The sequence below is a fragment of the Babylonia areolata genome, chromosome 22, assembly GCF_041734735.1.
Source record: "Babylonia areolata isolate BAREFJ2019XMU chromosome 22, ASM4173473v1, whole genome shotgun sequence".
Taxonomy (NCBI): domain Eukaryota; kingdom Metazoa; phylum Mollusca; class Gastropoda; order Neogastropoda; family Buccinidae; genus Babylonia; species Babylonia areolata.
The window spans coordinates 7,087,439-7,104,922 of NC_134897.1; the positions used below are offsets into that span (position 1 = coordinate 7,087,439).

A 17,484-nucleotide genomic window follows, 5' to 3' on the forward strand; every position below is an offset into this window, starting at 1 on the left:
AAGGGTGAAAGACGGTCAAGTCAGAAAAATAATATGTAAAATGTTGTTTCTGCATCAGTGAATTGACTGTTGTAAAATTTATTGTCTGTCTTGTAAAGTGATTACTTAGGCTAGTGTAAATTGAATAAAACTGGTTAGGGGGTTGTTTGTGATTTCCAAAGTTACAAAAGTTATTAGTTTCTTTTGAATATCAAAAACTAGCAGTAAGCGGTGGCCAAGACCTAAACCTGACCAGGAAGCAAAGTTCACACAGATAAATCTGTTGGGACAAAAAGTAATATAATAGACAATACCACAAGAAAGAAAACCAACCCGCAAACAACAACATAACAGTTCCATTCTGCAAACAACACACTGGTTAGTTTGTACAATGATAAACAATCAAAGCAGAACAACTAAAAAAAAATTTTTTTTAAATCAAAAAAATCAGAACAAACAAAACAGAACTGAAAGTACAGTTTGAAACAACAAGTTCCTTGTTCCATGGTTTCTGTGACTAGTGTGAGCATGTATACACTCACATCACCAGGGATGAAATGTGAAAACAGCTAAATGACTGCGCATCAGAAATAAGATGGGCATGTTTGAGGAATCAAGAACAAACTCACAAGCAGTGATCAAAAATAGCTTTACTGAATCAGGAATAAGCACAGAAGCACTGATCAGAAATAGCTTCACAGAATCGGGGAATAAAACGGGAAGCAGTGACAAGAAACAGCTTTAAGGAATCAGGCATAAACACGGAAACAGTGTTCATAAATAGATTTATGACATCAGGTAATAAAAGTCTGACCAGGACACAACATGTTTCACACGCACCATGAAGGTGGTGGGAGGACATCGCTTGATGCACAGGTCCTTGTATATGACGTTGCGGCAGGCGATGCACTTCTGTTCCTTCTTGCCGTCCTTCACCGTCTCTGTGCAGCCTCCCAGGCAGTTCTTGTCATTGCAGCACTTGTTGCCACCGTCCACACACGCACTGCTGTTCGAACCACAGTGACAGTCTGGAACAGAAACAACAAAATAAAAATAAAATCCACACAATGAAGAATCAAAATCACAAACAAACGTGACAAACAGATTAACCCACACTGACAAAAACGATGAGAGTCTGAGAAACACAAAACTGAAATGTACTCTGGAAGAGAAACTCAAAAATAAAATCCACACCATGAAGAAAGAAAACCTGCAACAAACAAATCAACAATAAGTTGAATAACATGTTGTTGAAACCACAGTGACAGTCTTGTACAACTATGTATAGGATAATATAGTGTAGTATAGTATAGTGTATAGTATCATATTGTATATTGAATAGTATCGCATTGTATTGTATTGTACTGTATTGTATTGTATTGTACTGTACTGTACTGTATTGTATTGTACTGTACTGTACTGTATTATATTTATTTACATTGTATCGTATCGTACTGTATTGCAGTATTACTTTCGTTACAACAGATTTCTGTGTGAAAATAAAGCTGCTCTACCCAAGGAGAGTGCTGCTGGAGCAGGTGAGTAAATCTGTTTTGCTAAATTACTATCAAAGTGGATTTTTCTCCAGATTTTTGCCAGGAACAACCCTTTTGTTACCGTAGGTTACTTTTCATGCACGAAGTGCAAGCTGCACATGGGACCTCAGTTGATCATCTCATCCAAACGACTGACACCCAGCCCACCACTCTAGGTCTAGTGAAGGGTGAAGTAGGAAGTAAAAATCCTGGTCCATACATAGGACTCAAACCGGTGGACACTCACTTCCTAGTCAGTTGCACTACCACTAGGCCATCGCTCCACACCTGATAAGTCTGTAAGAAAAACAAAATTAATATCCACACACTGAAGACCCCCCAAAAGAGGTCATGACAAACAAAACAAAACATGCGGTGGTGGCTTGGCTGCTTCCTAATCAGCCTGTGCTTGAAAAGAGCATGGAATATGTGAAATAGCTCTGGTAGTGGCATGGTCTTCACTGTTGACTTGTTTTTTTTACATACAAGGTATTCGGTAAAGAGGTTAGGTATGTGCCTTCTGTCAATGAATACACATATGTGCTCAGTATGTTCAGCATACACAGTCCCTGTGTCAAATTACATAACATGGTAAGCCTACATCAATCATGACCAATGCCATGGGGTGAGGGGGAGTACATGTGTGTATAGGGGTGAGGGGGAGTGCATGTGTGTTATGTGTGTGTGTACATCACTACATGTATGCAAATGTGCAGTGTGTGTGTGTGTGTGTGTGTTTGTTCTTCAGTTTAACGTCTTTTCACTGTAAGTGATATTTGACGAGGGAAGGAAAAAAATCGAGTGGGAGGAGGGGGGGGGGGGATTACTGTGTATGCATATGAGTAAGTGAAAGTGTGTGTGTGTGTGTGTGTGTGTGTGTGTGTGTGTGTGTGTACCAAAACCTGTATCATATGTGTTGATCAAATAACAGTGTGTCCATAAATCTATGAGTGTATCCTGTATGTGTGAACGTGTATGAAATATAACAGAACAAACACAAAAGAAGAAAAGAGAGGGCCATGCATTTTGTGTGTATCTATGCATGTGTGTGTCTATACATGAGTCTGTATTTTTCTGTAATTAAATAAAATTTATCTGGATTATATGTGAATGTATGCATAAATACATGTGCATACACAACAATCCAAACACAAAAGAGGAAAAGAGTGAGCCATGCGTACTGTTCACAAAGCTTGAATGTTAACATCCATGCCCATGATTCATAACCTGCCTGGAGACAGGCAGCAGTATTTCAACACCCCAGAAGTGTGCCACATGAGGTCAATGAACTCATGGTGGTTGGGAGGGGGTGTGGAGGGGAGAGTGATGAAAAACAGTCAAAACAAAGCAGTGGTAAAAACCCCATCAGAACACTGTAATAATGGGCCCTGATAGGTACAGTGATGAAAGATGTCAAAACACACCAGAGGTAACACACAAAGGCAAATTTCAGCTTCAATTTCATGGTGTCAAAGCTTGTGGATTGATCCATTTTGGCTACACCACATCTGCACAAAAAAAGCACGAAAAAACAGATGCCTGACTAAGCATAAACCCTACTTGCTGATCAGACCTAGAGAGTGGCCATTTAATTAGTGTGGATCTTTCAATCTTTGGGACCAATGCAACCAGATTAAATTTATATAATTTGAAAGACCTCATATATGTTATTTAAAATACCATGATACATTAATCTTTGGGGTCCTTGCTATTACTGTTTTAGGTCATATTTAAAATCAAATTAAACAGACTTCAATTTTTATTTTTATCATGGTTGGTACTTAAACAAAGGAACAAAAGAAAATATATATATATAATACTCATCCAAACTCAAATTAGCATACATACCTGTATATCTAATGTAAAAACTATACAATTAGGGGGTGGATGAATAGTTTTCAGTGATGTTTGGTATCTTCTGTTCAATTTTTCCTTTTTGATATTTACATATATATGTGTGTTCTATTTCAGTATTTCTAAACGCCTAGGGCTTATTTTCAAAATTAGGCGTAAATGCTCATAATAATAATAACCCTCATCTTTGACCACCAGTATTTAGTATTTTATAAACAGATGCCTGAAGAAGGATTGCCTCCTTGTCATGGTGGGGGCGGGGGGAGCTGTTGGAAGAGGGGGCAGGAGGGGGGGCTTGCATGCCTTAGGGACCTCTAGCGCTCCTAACCAGCCACTCAAACTGGACAGGTGGAATAGCAGAGGCTGGACAAAGTGTGATCCGTCCACCAGGTTGGGAACTGGGCACAGGACTAACAACCCTGTCCCATAAAAAAAAAAAAATCGTTGTTATGGAAACAGCAACAGAAGAAACCGTTCACTGCTCTCTCTACATAATACCAGAGAGAACAATGAGCAGACCTTACATACTGCCCACCAAAGCCCATCTGCAGGAGACTGGGCTGCACTGCTGCTGAGCCAACACCCTGGTTTCAGCAAAGCCTGTTCTGAACCACAACATGACAGACACTAACCACAAGTCCTGTGGTCTAGCAATACATTTATACAGATAACAATAACCACTTGGTTACCAGCCTACTACAAAACCCTGCAGTCTGAATAGATTGTAACAATAACTGAATAAGCACCTAGTACTTAGCTGCTAGACTTGGACTAGTAAGAGAGCATCTCCCCTGTACTATTTTGAAATGATTTAACTATGCTCGTTAATGTCGACATTACAGGCGAAGCCATGGTGTACCTACTCTCTTAAAAAATAAAATAAAAATACATGATTTATATCAGTCTGTTTACTACAGGGTTGTTCCCCAGTTTTGCCTGTGGTGATTCTCCTTGAAATGTTGTACTGGCCACCAGACCTGATCAGGCCTGATGATTATCAGCATCAATGCTCAGGGCTGGAGCCACTGGGTGCGACTATGGCTTGCTTTTCTTGCACTTTCCTCTCACAAGAAAATCCATGCATTTTTACTATATGTTTTTTTAACATAAATTGGCATAAAATGTTTTCCTTTAAAATTGGCTTGACCTAAAATATAAAAACAAAATGTATGGCTTTTGTCCCAGTTTTGGCAGCATATATATTGAACTCACTGCACAAACCACAGAAACAGACCACAGTATAGATTCTTCTTCATAACTGCATAAGAACATGTGCTCAGCTCTCCAATTTTTTACCTTTTCTGATTTGTACTTTTGCTTTTTGTGGTTCCACAAAATCAAAGAAGTCACATACTCACAGAGGCATGCACATATGTGCGCATGTGCACAAAATGAATGGGGAAACGCTACTGAAGAAATGAAACTTGCATTACTTAAGAATTTTTTACCAGATACTGAAAGACTGGTACTTTTTTTTAAAACTAAATTAAAGAAAAGATCTATCTATATATCTATATCTATATATATCATATTAAAATCAAAATGGAACTGCAGAAAAGATACAAAGTGAGACTGAGAGTAACTTGAAACTAATAATAAAAAAAAATATATATATATATATATATGTATTATATATATATATATCTAAAGTGTGGCAAACAGTCTTAATAATATTAGTAATAATCGAATTTTGAGCTAATAACACACTAAATAAGTCCATGTCCAAGAGTTAATTCAATGAAATCTGCTTGTGAAATACAACACACAGTATACATGTATAGTATGCACAGAGGACGCACACACACACAAAGACTCACACACAAACTGACAAAGTGCATGCGCATGTACCAATTCAAAATCCCCCCACCCCACCCCCACCCCCCAATTTTTTTTTTAATGATGGGACATTGTACAAATTTATACATAACATACATGAACATGCATGCACGCACACACACATGCACGCAAACACAACCACACATACACACACGAAGTGCATTAGTCTGCAGTGATGTGGTGACTCAAAATTCTCCTGGATCAAAGCCAATGGAATTTCACATTTCCAATGAAAATCATGATAAGGCAAACGGAAAAGGTTAACAAGTAAAACTTACACTGACACTGGCTCCAGTGTGCATGTGTCTGTCAATTTCTGTGGCGTACAAAAATATGTGCACACACACTGCCCACACGGGTGCAATAGCCAAATGGTTAAAGCGCTGGACTCTAAATCTGAGGGTCCTGGGTTCGAATCTCGGTGCACCTAGTGGGTAAAGGGTGGAGATTTTTCCGATCTCCCAGGTCAACATATGTGCAGACCTGCTAGTGCCTGAACCCCCTTCATGTGTATGCGCACGCAGAAGATCAAATACGCACGTTAAAGATCCTGTAATCCATGTCAGCGTTCGGTGGGTTATGGAAACAAGAATATACCCAGCATGCACACCCCCGAAAACGGAGTATGGCTGCCTACATGGCGGGGTAAATAAATTTTTTTTAAAAACAGTCATACATGTAAAATGTTACATGTCTGTCTGAGTGTGTATGCGTGTACGTCTGAAATCTGATTGAATGACAAAGGAAACGAATGATGAGCGCCCAGTGGCAGCCGTCAGTCGGCTCTACCCAGGTAGGCAGCCTGTGGTGTAAATGTCCCCGTGTATGTAAAGCGCTTAGAGCTTGGTCTCTGACCGAGGATAGGCGCTATATAAGTATCCACATCAATCAATCAATCAATCAATCTCTCACAGACCTGGGCTGGGCTGCACATGAGTGATCTCAAAGCGGCGCAAAGTTTGCTTAGCAATAAGACTTTTCCAAAGTCAACTCTAATTCTGTAAACTTGAGTTTTTCCTGCAAAATAAACTTAGCAATGCTAAGATAGCTAGTGCATCTCTGCCCCTTAAATGAAATGTATAACATGGCATACACTGCCCTCTACTTCTAAAATTGTATATGAAAATGACCTGAGCCATGACAGGTTCCTGGTTGCTGCCCAACTTGCAAAAGGGCATAGCAGGCAGTAAAGGATGAGCCAAGAAAGAAAAGAAAAGAGAGAATGCTTAAAAATCACAAGAGTACTGACCCAGGTTCTTCTGGCAATGCTGTGAGGTCCAACAGCGCCTGGCTTCCTTGCCGTCCAACTTTGTGACGGAGCAGTCCTCGGGGCAGTGGTTCACACACTCCGTTTCATCCTTGTTCTCCTGGATGTGGTGGTCACTCTCCTTCAGACCCACTGCTATCCGCGACCAGTCAATGGTGTCCACATAGCACAGCTTGTTGTTCTTTGTCAGCCGCACCGCACCACGCATTATTGTGTTCAGCGACACCAGCCCAATCTCCTCCAGGTCTGGCATCTCGTAGGCCACCAGGGCATAGTTGTAGAACAAATCCTGGCCTCTGATCACAGCCAGGTTGGGGAAAATGTGGCGCAGAGTTTTCAGGCCATACACACGATACAGCAGGAGGTGGCCAGTGATTTCCTTCAGAAGGGGGAACTGGAACTTCTCATAGTCCTTCTGCTCTGTGTGGTCAATGAGGAGAATGTGAAGGTTCCCTTCAATGACCGTGCAGTTCTCCAGCTTCTTGAACCCCTCCACATTGTTCCGAATGTCGATACTGCCACAAGCTGCAAACCGCACAGATTCTTTAATCAGTAACATGGCAAATCATTGGCTGAGCATGATTTAACAATGTGTAACTTAACAAATCATTGTACAAGCAAGAAATGAAGAATCAAGTATTACTATCATACACCATGACAATTCATTGACAGAGTAAGAATCAAGTTTTTGTAGCATGACAAATCAGTGACTGAGCAAGATTCAAGTTTTTTGTAGTCGGGCAAATCAATGGTTGAGCAAAGAAGTGTTTTCTGGTGTGTGTGTCTGTGTGTGTGTGTGTGTGTGTGTGTGTGTGTGTGTGTATCGCTGAATGTTTTGTTTTGTTTTTGTTTTTTTTAATCAGCATACCTTCAGTCTCAGCACATTACTCTGTAACAGGAAAGTACATCCTTTGCAAAACCAGATCTATCAAAATGAGGTTAAGACAATGACCATGAGTCATTGAACATTAAATCATCAGACATGTGAGAGCTATAACAAGGGCAAACAACTCCAAGTTCTAGCTAGGATGCTTAGTGCTTCCTTCCAATTGGTCATGCAGTAATTCCTAAGTAACAGTGAAGATAGTACATTAATCAGTCACAATTCAAATGTGTAAACTGTTAAGTCAGATAACTACTTTTGTAGTTTTCATCAAACTACTTTTGTACTTTTCATCAGTTGTTAATATTATTCACACATCTCGCTAAGAATTTCACCAATGCCGATTACGGATTGGTCCTGATTAGTCAACTTTCAAAAACAAATTCATCAAAGGAGAGGACATATGCTACAGCTGCTAAACTTAACATGCAATGGGGGAAAAGATGAAGAATATGGCAATAACATTTCTTTACTTTTCTTCTTCTCTGGTGTTTTATTACAGTTTAGTTTCAACTTGTTTGGTTTACTCCTTTCAAAATGCCTACTATAAAACCAACAAGGCTGAAATGAAGAAAATAATGCCATAGCAAAGGGTTCACAGATGTAACATTATATAACCACTGAGAAGACTGTGAAAAGATGCAGTATTGATCAGAAAAAGAGACCCAGATTTCCAAGTATCCTGCTTCTGAAGATGCAGTATTTCTAGACCACCACAGCAACTCCAGCCAAGTAATATTGACAGCTGTCTCATTTATCAAAAACAAAAATACACAACCCAAGAAGACATGCTGTGGCTGCTTTCACACTTTTAGGGTGTTTTTTTGTTTTTGTTTTTTTTTGTTTTAATACTTCCTTTTGCATCACAACTTTCTTGAATAAAAAGTTATGAATTGAAATAATACCTTCAACAAAAGTAAAACGCAATAAAACCCCAATTCAAACTGATCATTTTAAACACCTTTATTTTCCCAACATCCTCCGACTCTTTTATGTGGCTTTAGTTTGAAAATTAGATCCTCTGAAACTGGTTCCACACTCCTGCTTAAGTTTTCTTTATGAATTTACATTATGTCACAGTGCACCTGTTTCTGGCACTGGATGGGCTGTCTTCTTGGGTAAAAACAGCATATGTGTCTTTCTCTGAAATTGAAAACAATGTCTGCAATGCAGTGAATTGCATCACTATGACTATGACTATCTAATGTTCAAAGGTTGCTTGACAGATTTTTCTTTACATGTTATTTATTTAAAACATAACAAATGTAGCATTATATAATACTGACTGTACAATTAGCAGTGAAAAAAAATTCATATAGACACCCACAGAAGTAACTACAGCTATCCAACACAAAGAATGGAGTGAATAATAACAACCAACCATGGTAGACTTCACTTTTTCTAATGATTATTATCACTTGACCAATGTACTAATTTACTAATTAGTCTTAATTCGGCAAATTATGTCCATCTTAAACAGAAGCTTTCCAAACAATCTCTGAAGCTTTCCCTATCCCTGAAATTTGTCAGTCAAATTTGTTTAAATCGTGTCAAGTGAGTTTTTATTTTTAATATGATCCTTTACTTTGTCGACTGGTCATGATACACAAGACCTTAGCAACTGTATTGTCAGTAACTGTATCAGTATATGTAGTCTTTTCTTCTTCTCCCCCCCCCCCTCCCCAAGAGAATACACAGTATTTTCTTCTTCTCTCCCTGAAGTCTGCACAAAATCATAAAGGCACCACACAAAAGAACTGTTCTCTGATTCCACCAGCTCTGTCGGCTGGTGTCAAAACCTGGGTCTCTGCAAATGGTTTTCCCCATCCATTCTGCAATGTTGTCAGTCCATCATAAATTTGTACTCTTTCAATCTTCCTCTCACTGGTCTGTCTCCAAGTACTGCATCAGTGCATCACCATACCCTGCTCTCTCTTCTGCAGGTTGATGGGCAGGCAATAACAGTTAACAGCAACAACAAAATGTTTCAAGTCAGCAGGACTTTACATTGCAGACTGCATCATCCATGACTGATTTCAGTTAACTGCTTAACCAAGTTCAGATGATGTTTGCAAGTAAACAAATGTATACTAAATAGCAGCTCAACAACCCTTTTATTTTTTCCTTTTTATATCTTGAGAGGTAAACATCATGTGAGCACACCTCACACATTGCATGCGCACATGTTAGCGTGCGTGTGTGTGTGTGTGTGCATGTGTGTATGTGATGTCTGTCTGTCTTTCTGTGTCCATATCTATAGATCTATCTGTTTGTGTATACTACATGTCTGTCTGTCTGTCTTTCTGTGTCCGTATAGATGATCTCTGTATGCACGCTTACTTACGTGTGTGTGTGTCTGTGTCTGTGTGTGTGTGTATGTGTGTGTGTGTGTGTGCACATGTGTGTGTGACAGACAGAGAGAACAGGTGCATGTGTCATATTTGGATTTCTGACTTGTCTAAACACTGGGTATGGGTGAGGTGGAAAGTAATGGAGCAAGGGCAAGAGACTGGCTAGAAGTAAGGGATTAACTCTTTCCATACGAATGGCGAAAGAGACGACGTTAACAGCGTTTCACCCCAATTACCATCATCAAAATATTGCAAACGGAAGGCTCTTATACTGAAGACGTGAATGTTGACCGTCAAAGAATACCACAATTCTGACGACGGAAGCTAAAGGTTGGGTCATTCAGACACCCACTGGACATCCGAGGGGTCTGTATAGAGGAGAAGAGAGGACTGGCCATACGGAGTGAGTTAAACAAAACTTACAGAAGCTTTAAAAATACATAGGTCCCTGATTGACAATCTTGCCATTATCCCAGTGTGTGTGTGTGTGTGTGTGTGTGTGGTGTGTGGTGTGTGTGTGTGTGTGTGTGTGTGTGTGTACATGACTGTAATGCATGCGCATCATGTGGCATACATGTGTTTACATGTGTGCAAGCATATTAACTGATACTATAGTGATATAAAGTAAGAAAGCCACCCGTATGTGGTAATTTTTAGTAGGAAATGTTAGCCTGGAGTCATCTTGTCAGACTCTTACTAGATTAAATTTTAAAAGCATCCAAAACCTAATGAGTGGATCAAATCATAAAAATACTTGTTTAAAAAAAACATGACAACAAAGCAGCATGACAATGACTTAAAATGTTATCATAAAGCCCTGAAAATGTACTAGATTGTAACAGATTGTTTCTTATTTATCATCCAAATCAGTGGAAACATGTAACTTTTTAGAAACAATGTACAGTTTGTCGGCACACAACAAAAGCTACACAAAATCACCAGTTATAAAAGAAATGTCAAATTTACAGTTTTGTTCTTTAGTTTAACGTCTCTTCACTGTAAGTGATATTAGACGAGGGAAGGAAAAAAATCGAGTGGGAGGAGGGGCCGGGGGCGGGTGGGTGGGGGGGGAATTACTGTGTACGCATACGAGTAAGTGAAAGTGTGTGTGCATGTGTGTGTGTGTGTGTGTTCTTTAGTTTACCGTCTTTTCACTATCAGTGATATTAGTGTGTGTGTGTGTGTGTGTGTGTGTGTGTGTGTGTGTGTGTGTGTGTGTGTGAAAATTATTGATTTAAGTTTTGTTTAAAAAATAAACAAAAAATCATAACAATATAACATATTTCTAATGAAAAACTAACAACTATAACTAAGAACCAACTGGACTATTTAACAAGGAGTTGAAAAAGTCATACATTAGGAATGGACTGCTGAAGATCGTCAACACTGAAGATGATTTCAGTTAGGGATTTGAGACTTTAACATATCGCAAGTTGGTATATGATGGGCTGTTATGTGAGCACCACAGATGCAAGAAACATTACTGACATATTTTGTCCTAAAACAATTCATTTTCCATCTGCAGATTAATGATTTGCCTCTTATGAAAATCTACAGTATGGAGGTAAAGATGTACCATTATGAACCAATCAAGGCTTTTTACATGGTATGCCTACACATGAATGCATCAATGTCATCATTAATGTGCCTTCAGTGCTGGCTACTGCATTATGAGGTAAACCATTAAGCCAATTTATAGGCACTATTTGATTGAACTAATTTTGTTATGTCAATTCAACATTCTTATCATAACTAGTATGAGACTAATACTAATATTATATTTGAATTAAACTGTACTTTAATAGAAATTCTACTCTATTTCATTTCTAACTTTTTCCCCCTTTTAATTTCATTAGGGGGATGGTGGGGGAGTGCAGGGGGAGGAGGGAAGAGGGAAGGGGTGTTGGTGTACATGTGAAGCAGGAAGGGTGAAGGCTGGACAGGCTTTATTTAAGTTTAATTTAAAGAAAAATTCAATTTAATAAGTGTTGTAAACAACAACAGATTATTTCAAAAGCCTACTGATTGCAGACCCTAGGATAATGAGTAGATATTTTTTTTGCTGATAACAAATATCAGTAGATATTAGGCCAATATCAATGCCAGTTTCTTTGTGCAAAAAATACTATTCACCACATGTCTTATTGAACTTGTGATTTTTTTTTTTCATTTTTAGAATATCTGGTCTTCAGTAAGTTTAAACACTGCTTGTCAATCAAGCTTAAGCACAGCACTTCATCTTGATGTTTACAGTATGCATGAATTAAAAAAAAATTAAACTGTTGTGTACTGTTTATACTTTTTACAATTTTAGTCACATGAAATCAAACTTTTAAAAGTAAGAGTCTAAGACATGAAATGAGAATTGGTCCAGCTTCATTCCCACGGATGGAATGCAGTTTTTGTCTCCGTTACTGTAACAGTGTAAGGTTATGTAATACCCTAAAATATAAAGTATATATATAAGTCAAGTTAAATCAAATTTACAAATATTCATCAATACAATGGCCAACAACTGAACAAGAAGTTAATATAAAATTCTCTTCACCATATTAACGATTCACAGTTGCTGAAGCAGTGTTTCAGCACAGAGGATTTCAATATTTTATACATTTTTATTTTTCTATAGACCCCATTCCAAATTAAATTCACACACACACACACACACACACACACACACACACACACACACACACACCTCCACACACACGCACACACACCTCCACACACACACACACACACATACACACACACACACACCTCCCCACCCTGTCTATATATATATATATCTCTCTCTTCCACTGTTCCAGGGCTAAATCAACTCCCACATGAATGTGATGCCCAGTTCAAATCACCACCCCCTCAACCCACTTAAGCTTAAATAACATTTGCCCTGACCCATCCTTTGCATTCTCTCTATGAGTCTCTCTCTCTCTCTCTCTCTCTCTCTCTTCACACACACACACACACACACACACACACACACACACACACTTTCCCTCTCTCCCTCTATGATACAGACAGTGACTTTGATTTTTAAATTATGCATGCCTCAGTGAGGTGCTCTTGCAGGACTTAAATGCTTGCTGACCTAAAATCTTTTTGTTTTGTTTTTTTAAAAAGACTAAATCAAATGATTTTATTGACAAGGAGTTTTCACAGTCATCAATCATCAAGGTTATTACCAACAAGTTTCAAAATTCTGTTTTTTAGTTTTCTGTGAAATGAAATCTATGTAACATTATATATATATATATATATATATATATATATATATATATATATATATATATATAATACTTTTAACACAGTCTGAATGCAAACCAGTTTCCATTAAATGAAGGCAGTTTGATGTGTACAATCCCTCTTCCAACTGTAATTCTGCTCCAAGAAATTCACTTTTTTAACTTAAACTAGTTAAAGTGCTTCCCATAACTACTCCAAATTCAACCTAACGTAAGCAACTGGTTGTGGAGTGTGATTTCAGGAACGTCCAAATATTTCAGCAAAGGTTGCTCAACATGAAGGCCGATGAACAAGTTTGTAAGTACTGTAACTGTGTAAGTAATCACACATCTACTCAACTGTCTCTAGTTGATAACATTTTTTTTCCAGAGATCTCAGCTGAGGGCTGAAGCATTTTCTCAAACTAAACAAGGACCCAAAACTTTCTCTACTCCATAAGATGAGTGCAAAAGTTTAACAGTTCAAACCAGTGGTGCTCAGTAATTCTGTCACTATCACTTAGATCAGCTTTCACAAGTTTCGGGACAATAAAACATATATTAATCTGAATTGATTGAAATGCACCTTTGTTCCAACATGCTGAGTTGGTCTCATGGAGTAACTTGCACCTTTAGTCGAGAAACAAGAAAAATGTTTGCAGTTTACAAAAAACCGAAATTAAATTCAATCATGATACTAACAATCTTAACCAACTTACTAAGACTAAGAGTAAGAATGTTCCAGTCCTATTCCACAACCAACATCACTATAGCATGTATCATGATTATGATTATTACAAAGTGCTGATGATTCTATCATGGTTGGAGCATGCTGGTTATCTTGTGTTGTCATGATCCATCTAACTGCACCATGTCAAGCACACATGAATAAAATATGTTTGCAGTTTTTAAAATACATCTGTGTCCAGAATAACACTAGTTATGTCACACTGTAAGGTTCAACACAAATAGTGTGTGTGTGTGTGTGTGTGTGTGTGTGTGTGTGTGTGTGTGTGTGTGTGTGTGTGTGTGTGTGTGTGTGTGTGTGTGTGTGTGTGTGTGTGTGTGTGTGTGTGTGTGTGTGTGTGTGTGTGTGTGTGTGTGTGTGTGTGTGTGTTTGTGTGTGTGTTCCTATTGGTATCATGTATAACAAAAGGCTGATACAGTGATAGACATGCACCATACACTGATGTCCAAATAATAAAATCACATGCACAAAATATGCATGACATGATGTGAAGGATAGACTGATTTTGTGAGTGTGTGTGTTTGTCACATTGACTAACTTTCTGAAAATTAAAAAACAACAACAGTATAATGAACATGGACACTTTACATGAATTCTTTCAAGTTTACTAAAAGCAAACTTTAATAAAAGTTTCAATACATTTAAAAGTTTGATTAGTATTACAGTAATTTAACACAATATAACTAAAAACATTGTGTATGCCTGTTAGACATTGGTTATAGAATGACAGACTGCTGCATGATCATGTTAAAGCACTCCCATTTGAGAGGTCACCCCATTCCAGTTCCAAGTGAGAATACATACTGGCATGGGTCACAAGGCCAGTACTTTGCAAAACACCGTTTGTCTCTGATTCTATCACTTGTTTCTATTCTTACATGCATACAATGTATGTTATTGAACTTAATCACCTCTAACTTGTTTAGTTTTAAGAATTTTTCATGTGCACTTTGTATGTTATTCAAAGATTGGCTTAGTTTTAAGAATGTTTCATATGCATCTTAAGACTACCATTAATACCTTCAAGTATAATACTTCTGATTTATCATAAAAAGACTCAAAAGCCGAAGGCTTGGCTTCTTCATTTATAAATATCATAGTGCTAGACTTGGATTATTCAATTACTGTCCTCAGCTTAGCTGATTGAGTTATTCAGTTTCTGTACTATCAGATTCATAATATCCAAAGCTGTGATAAGGACAAACATACAGTATATTTAATTGTCAATGTAATCACTGTCAAGTGATTTTGGTCATCCTGGACATCAGGACATGTAAAGTGATACATGTATTGTATGCCATCAAAAAGCCTGTCTAGAAACGACAATTTAAGTTTCAACAGACACAAATTGGACACATTTTTGCCAAAAGCAGACACTCACTCATTAATAGTTCTGGGTGAAAATAAACTTAGAGATATATATCTGTTTCATGGACATACCATAGTTTGAAATTTGATGGGTTTGGGAGACAAAATAAATTTACATAAATATTCAACATACTGCTGAATATGAACAAGACAAACTATGTTCATCATCAGACAGTCACCTCCAAATTCCCTCTGTTATATCATAACAAAGTCATTCTGTCAAAGATCCTTCGCATTCAATGCCCCCATCCAGTGGAACTCCTTGCAATATGAATTATGACACTCCCAGTCCATTTCCACCTTAAAATCAACCTCATGACTCATCTCTTTAGAAGTACTTTTAATTGATCTGATGCCTGTGACAAATATCACTTAATGTGTATTATATAATTTGCTTGTTTCTGTTTTCAATGTGTCTTGTTGGGTTTCAAGGTCTTGTGTGGAGGGAAGGAAAGGAGAGTGGGGCTGATTTCGGGGGTGCTGTTGTTGGGGTTTGCATTGTTTGGGCGTTGTGAAATACATGATTGGTTTTCAATGTTCGAATTGGTTTTTGGGTGCTTACTATGGACACTGAGTTTAGTATACTTACTTTTGATGCAATATCTTGTCATAATTCATCATATTTGCTTCCTCAGTTGGACCAACCTGCATGTTTTGAAGGATGATATATTTTTGAATAATTTATATCATAATCGTGAAGTGCTTAAAGCAAAATAATTTGTTTAGGCACTATATTAACAAACTTCTTATTATTATTCTGACAGTCATTCAACACAGAGACTGTCCTCCTCAAGAAACAGTTACAGAACTTTGCAAGATATGATGACCTGTTTCTTAACTGTCTTCACAGGATAAAAACACATTTATTTGACATCTCAGGAGACACATTATATATAAATTAATAATGCACCTGGAATGTATGACCTGAAGTTACTACCCATTGGGTGATAAAATCATCTGGTGCACCTCCTATTGTTATCTTGGGACTGCATGGTGTAAACACATAATATACATTTGTAAGATTCTTTTGAATGATGTATTGATCAGATGTAGGTGTACTGTGATGTTGATTTTCCAATCCTGGGTCACCAGGGGGACAAAGCCCTTCTTTTTAATACAAATACCTAACCAAAAATTAAAATATCACAAAACAAAAATAAGACACTGGGGGTGGGTGGGGGTGTAAATGGGGTGGTCCTATTGAGAAAATGTCTCTTGTCTAGCACCAATGATGAAGAACACAGTCTTGTCTGAGTTCAGTGTCTACTTCTGCTTATGACCTAGCCCAATCAATCTGTTAATTTTGAGGTTCAGATTCGGTACCTGTGAACATGTTATTACATATGCTGTGGGTTCTTTGTGATTGTCCGCACAAAATATTACTCCGAGATAAAAATAGTTTACACGACTTGACTGTTTACATACAACAGTGGATCTCTTTACTCACCTCCATCACGAGGATTCTCGACTTTCCCAACTGACGGAGGCCCGAAGTTACCACACAAACCACCCACGAAAACCACGTTTAAGAGGCCACATAAGAAAAATGCTATTATGTGCATTGTGCACATTATGGCAACACTTTGTTTTGATAACTATTTTGCGGGATTTTTAAGAAAATGAAAATATGCCATTTGCACTGGCAACACATAACGGTTCATAAAAACTTTCAGTCGACCATAGCGTTCCAAACAAAATCAATGCCGTCCTGCCACTCCTGATCATCACAAACACATCCACTTCCATTCAGCTTCACATGACACGATCTGACAAACAGATGGCGATGGAAAAATTTGTTCTGATTTCTGACTGATTCCTCTGTTATGATGTAACCACATTCACCTATTCAGTTTTTTCGGAGGAAGCACTGAGAACAAAATGATCTCGTGTCTTCATAGCCTTGAACTTCTACCGTGCCCGATGGATTGATTTTTTTAAAGCAAATCAAGCACACACACAGTGGTCACAAAACTCCAATGACTCTTCGTAGAGGTAGGAAACGTCCAACATGCCACTTATTTAACTATGGCCTCGAGCACAGATAAAAAAACAGAGTCGGAATCGTCGAAATCCACTGGGTGTCTTCTTCGCCTACAAGTCGCCTCAGCGGAAAAACAAGACGTAAACAACCCCGAGCAACGATTGGTCGCATCGAATACGGAGCTACTCATACATTCGGAACCGCTAGTTGCGAAACAGTTATCAAGGACATGCACATGCTGAAAATGGGCTTGGCAAATGAAATAATCATTTTTAATGTGCTGATTGTGGGATAAACAAAATAAAAATGGGTCCTCGTGCTCTGTCTAACCTATAACCATCCGTGGGTCACTTCATTTACAACAATGCCTTTCTGGCCATCACATAGGTTATTATTTTTTTCTTTCTTTCTTGTAGTGACAGCAAAACCATGAAAATGGAATATGAACAGGACAGGCG

General features: G+C 38.1%; 1 protein-coding gene across 1 annotated transcript in view; it reads right to left on the minus strand.

The window, feature by feature from the left end:
* Positions 1-17,164, minus strand: part of LOC143297352 (putative molluscan insulin-related peptide(s) receptor) — a 49,549-nt gene extending 32,385 nt beyond the window's left edge. Inside the window, 3 exon segments of the mRNA XM_076609657.1 lie at positions 820-1,007; positions 6,454-6,996; positions 16,493-17,164. Of these exon segments, the coding sequence (XP_076465772.1) occupies positions 820-1,007; positions 6,454-6,996; positions 16,493-16,607 (846 nt within the window). The 5' untranslated portion in view covers positions 16,608-17,164.
* Positions 17,165-17,484: the final 320 nt, after the last annotated feature.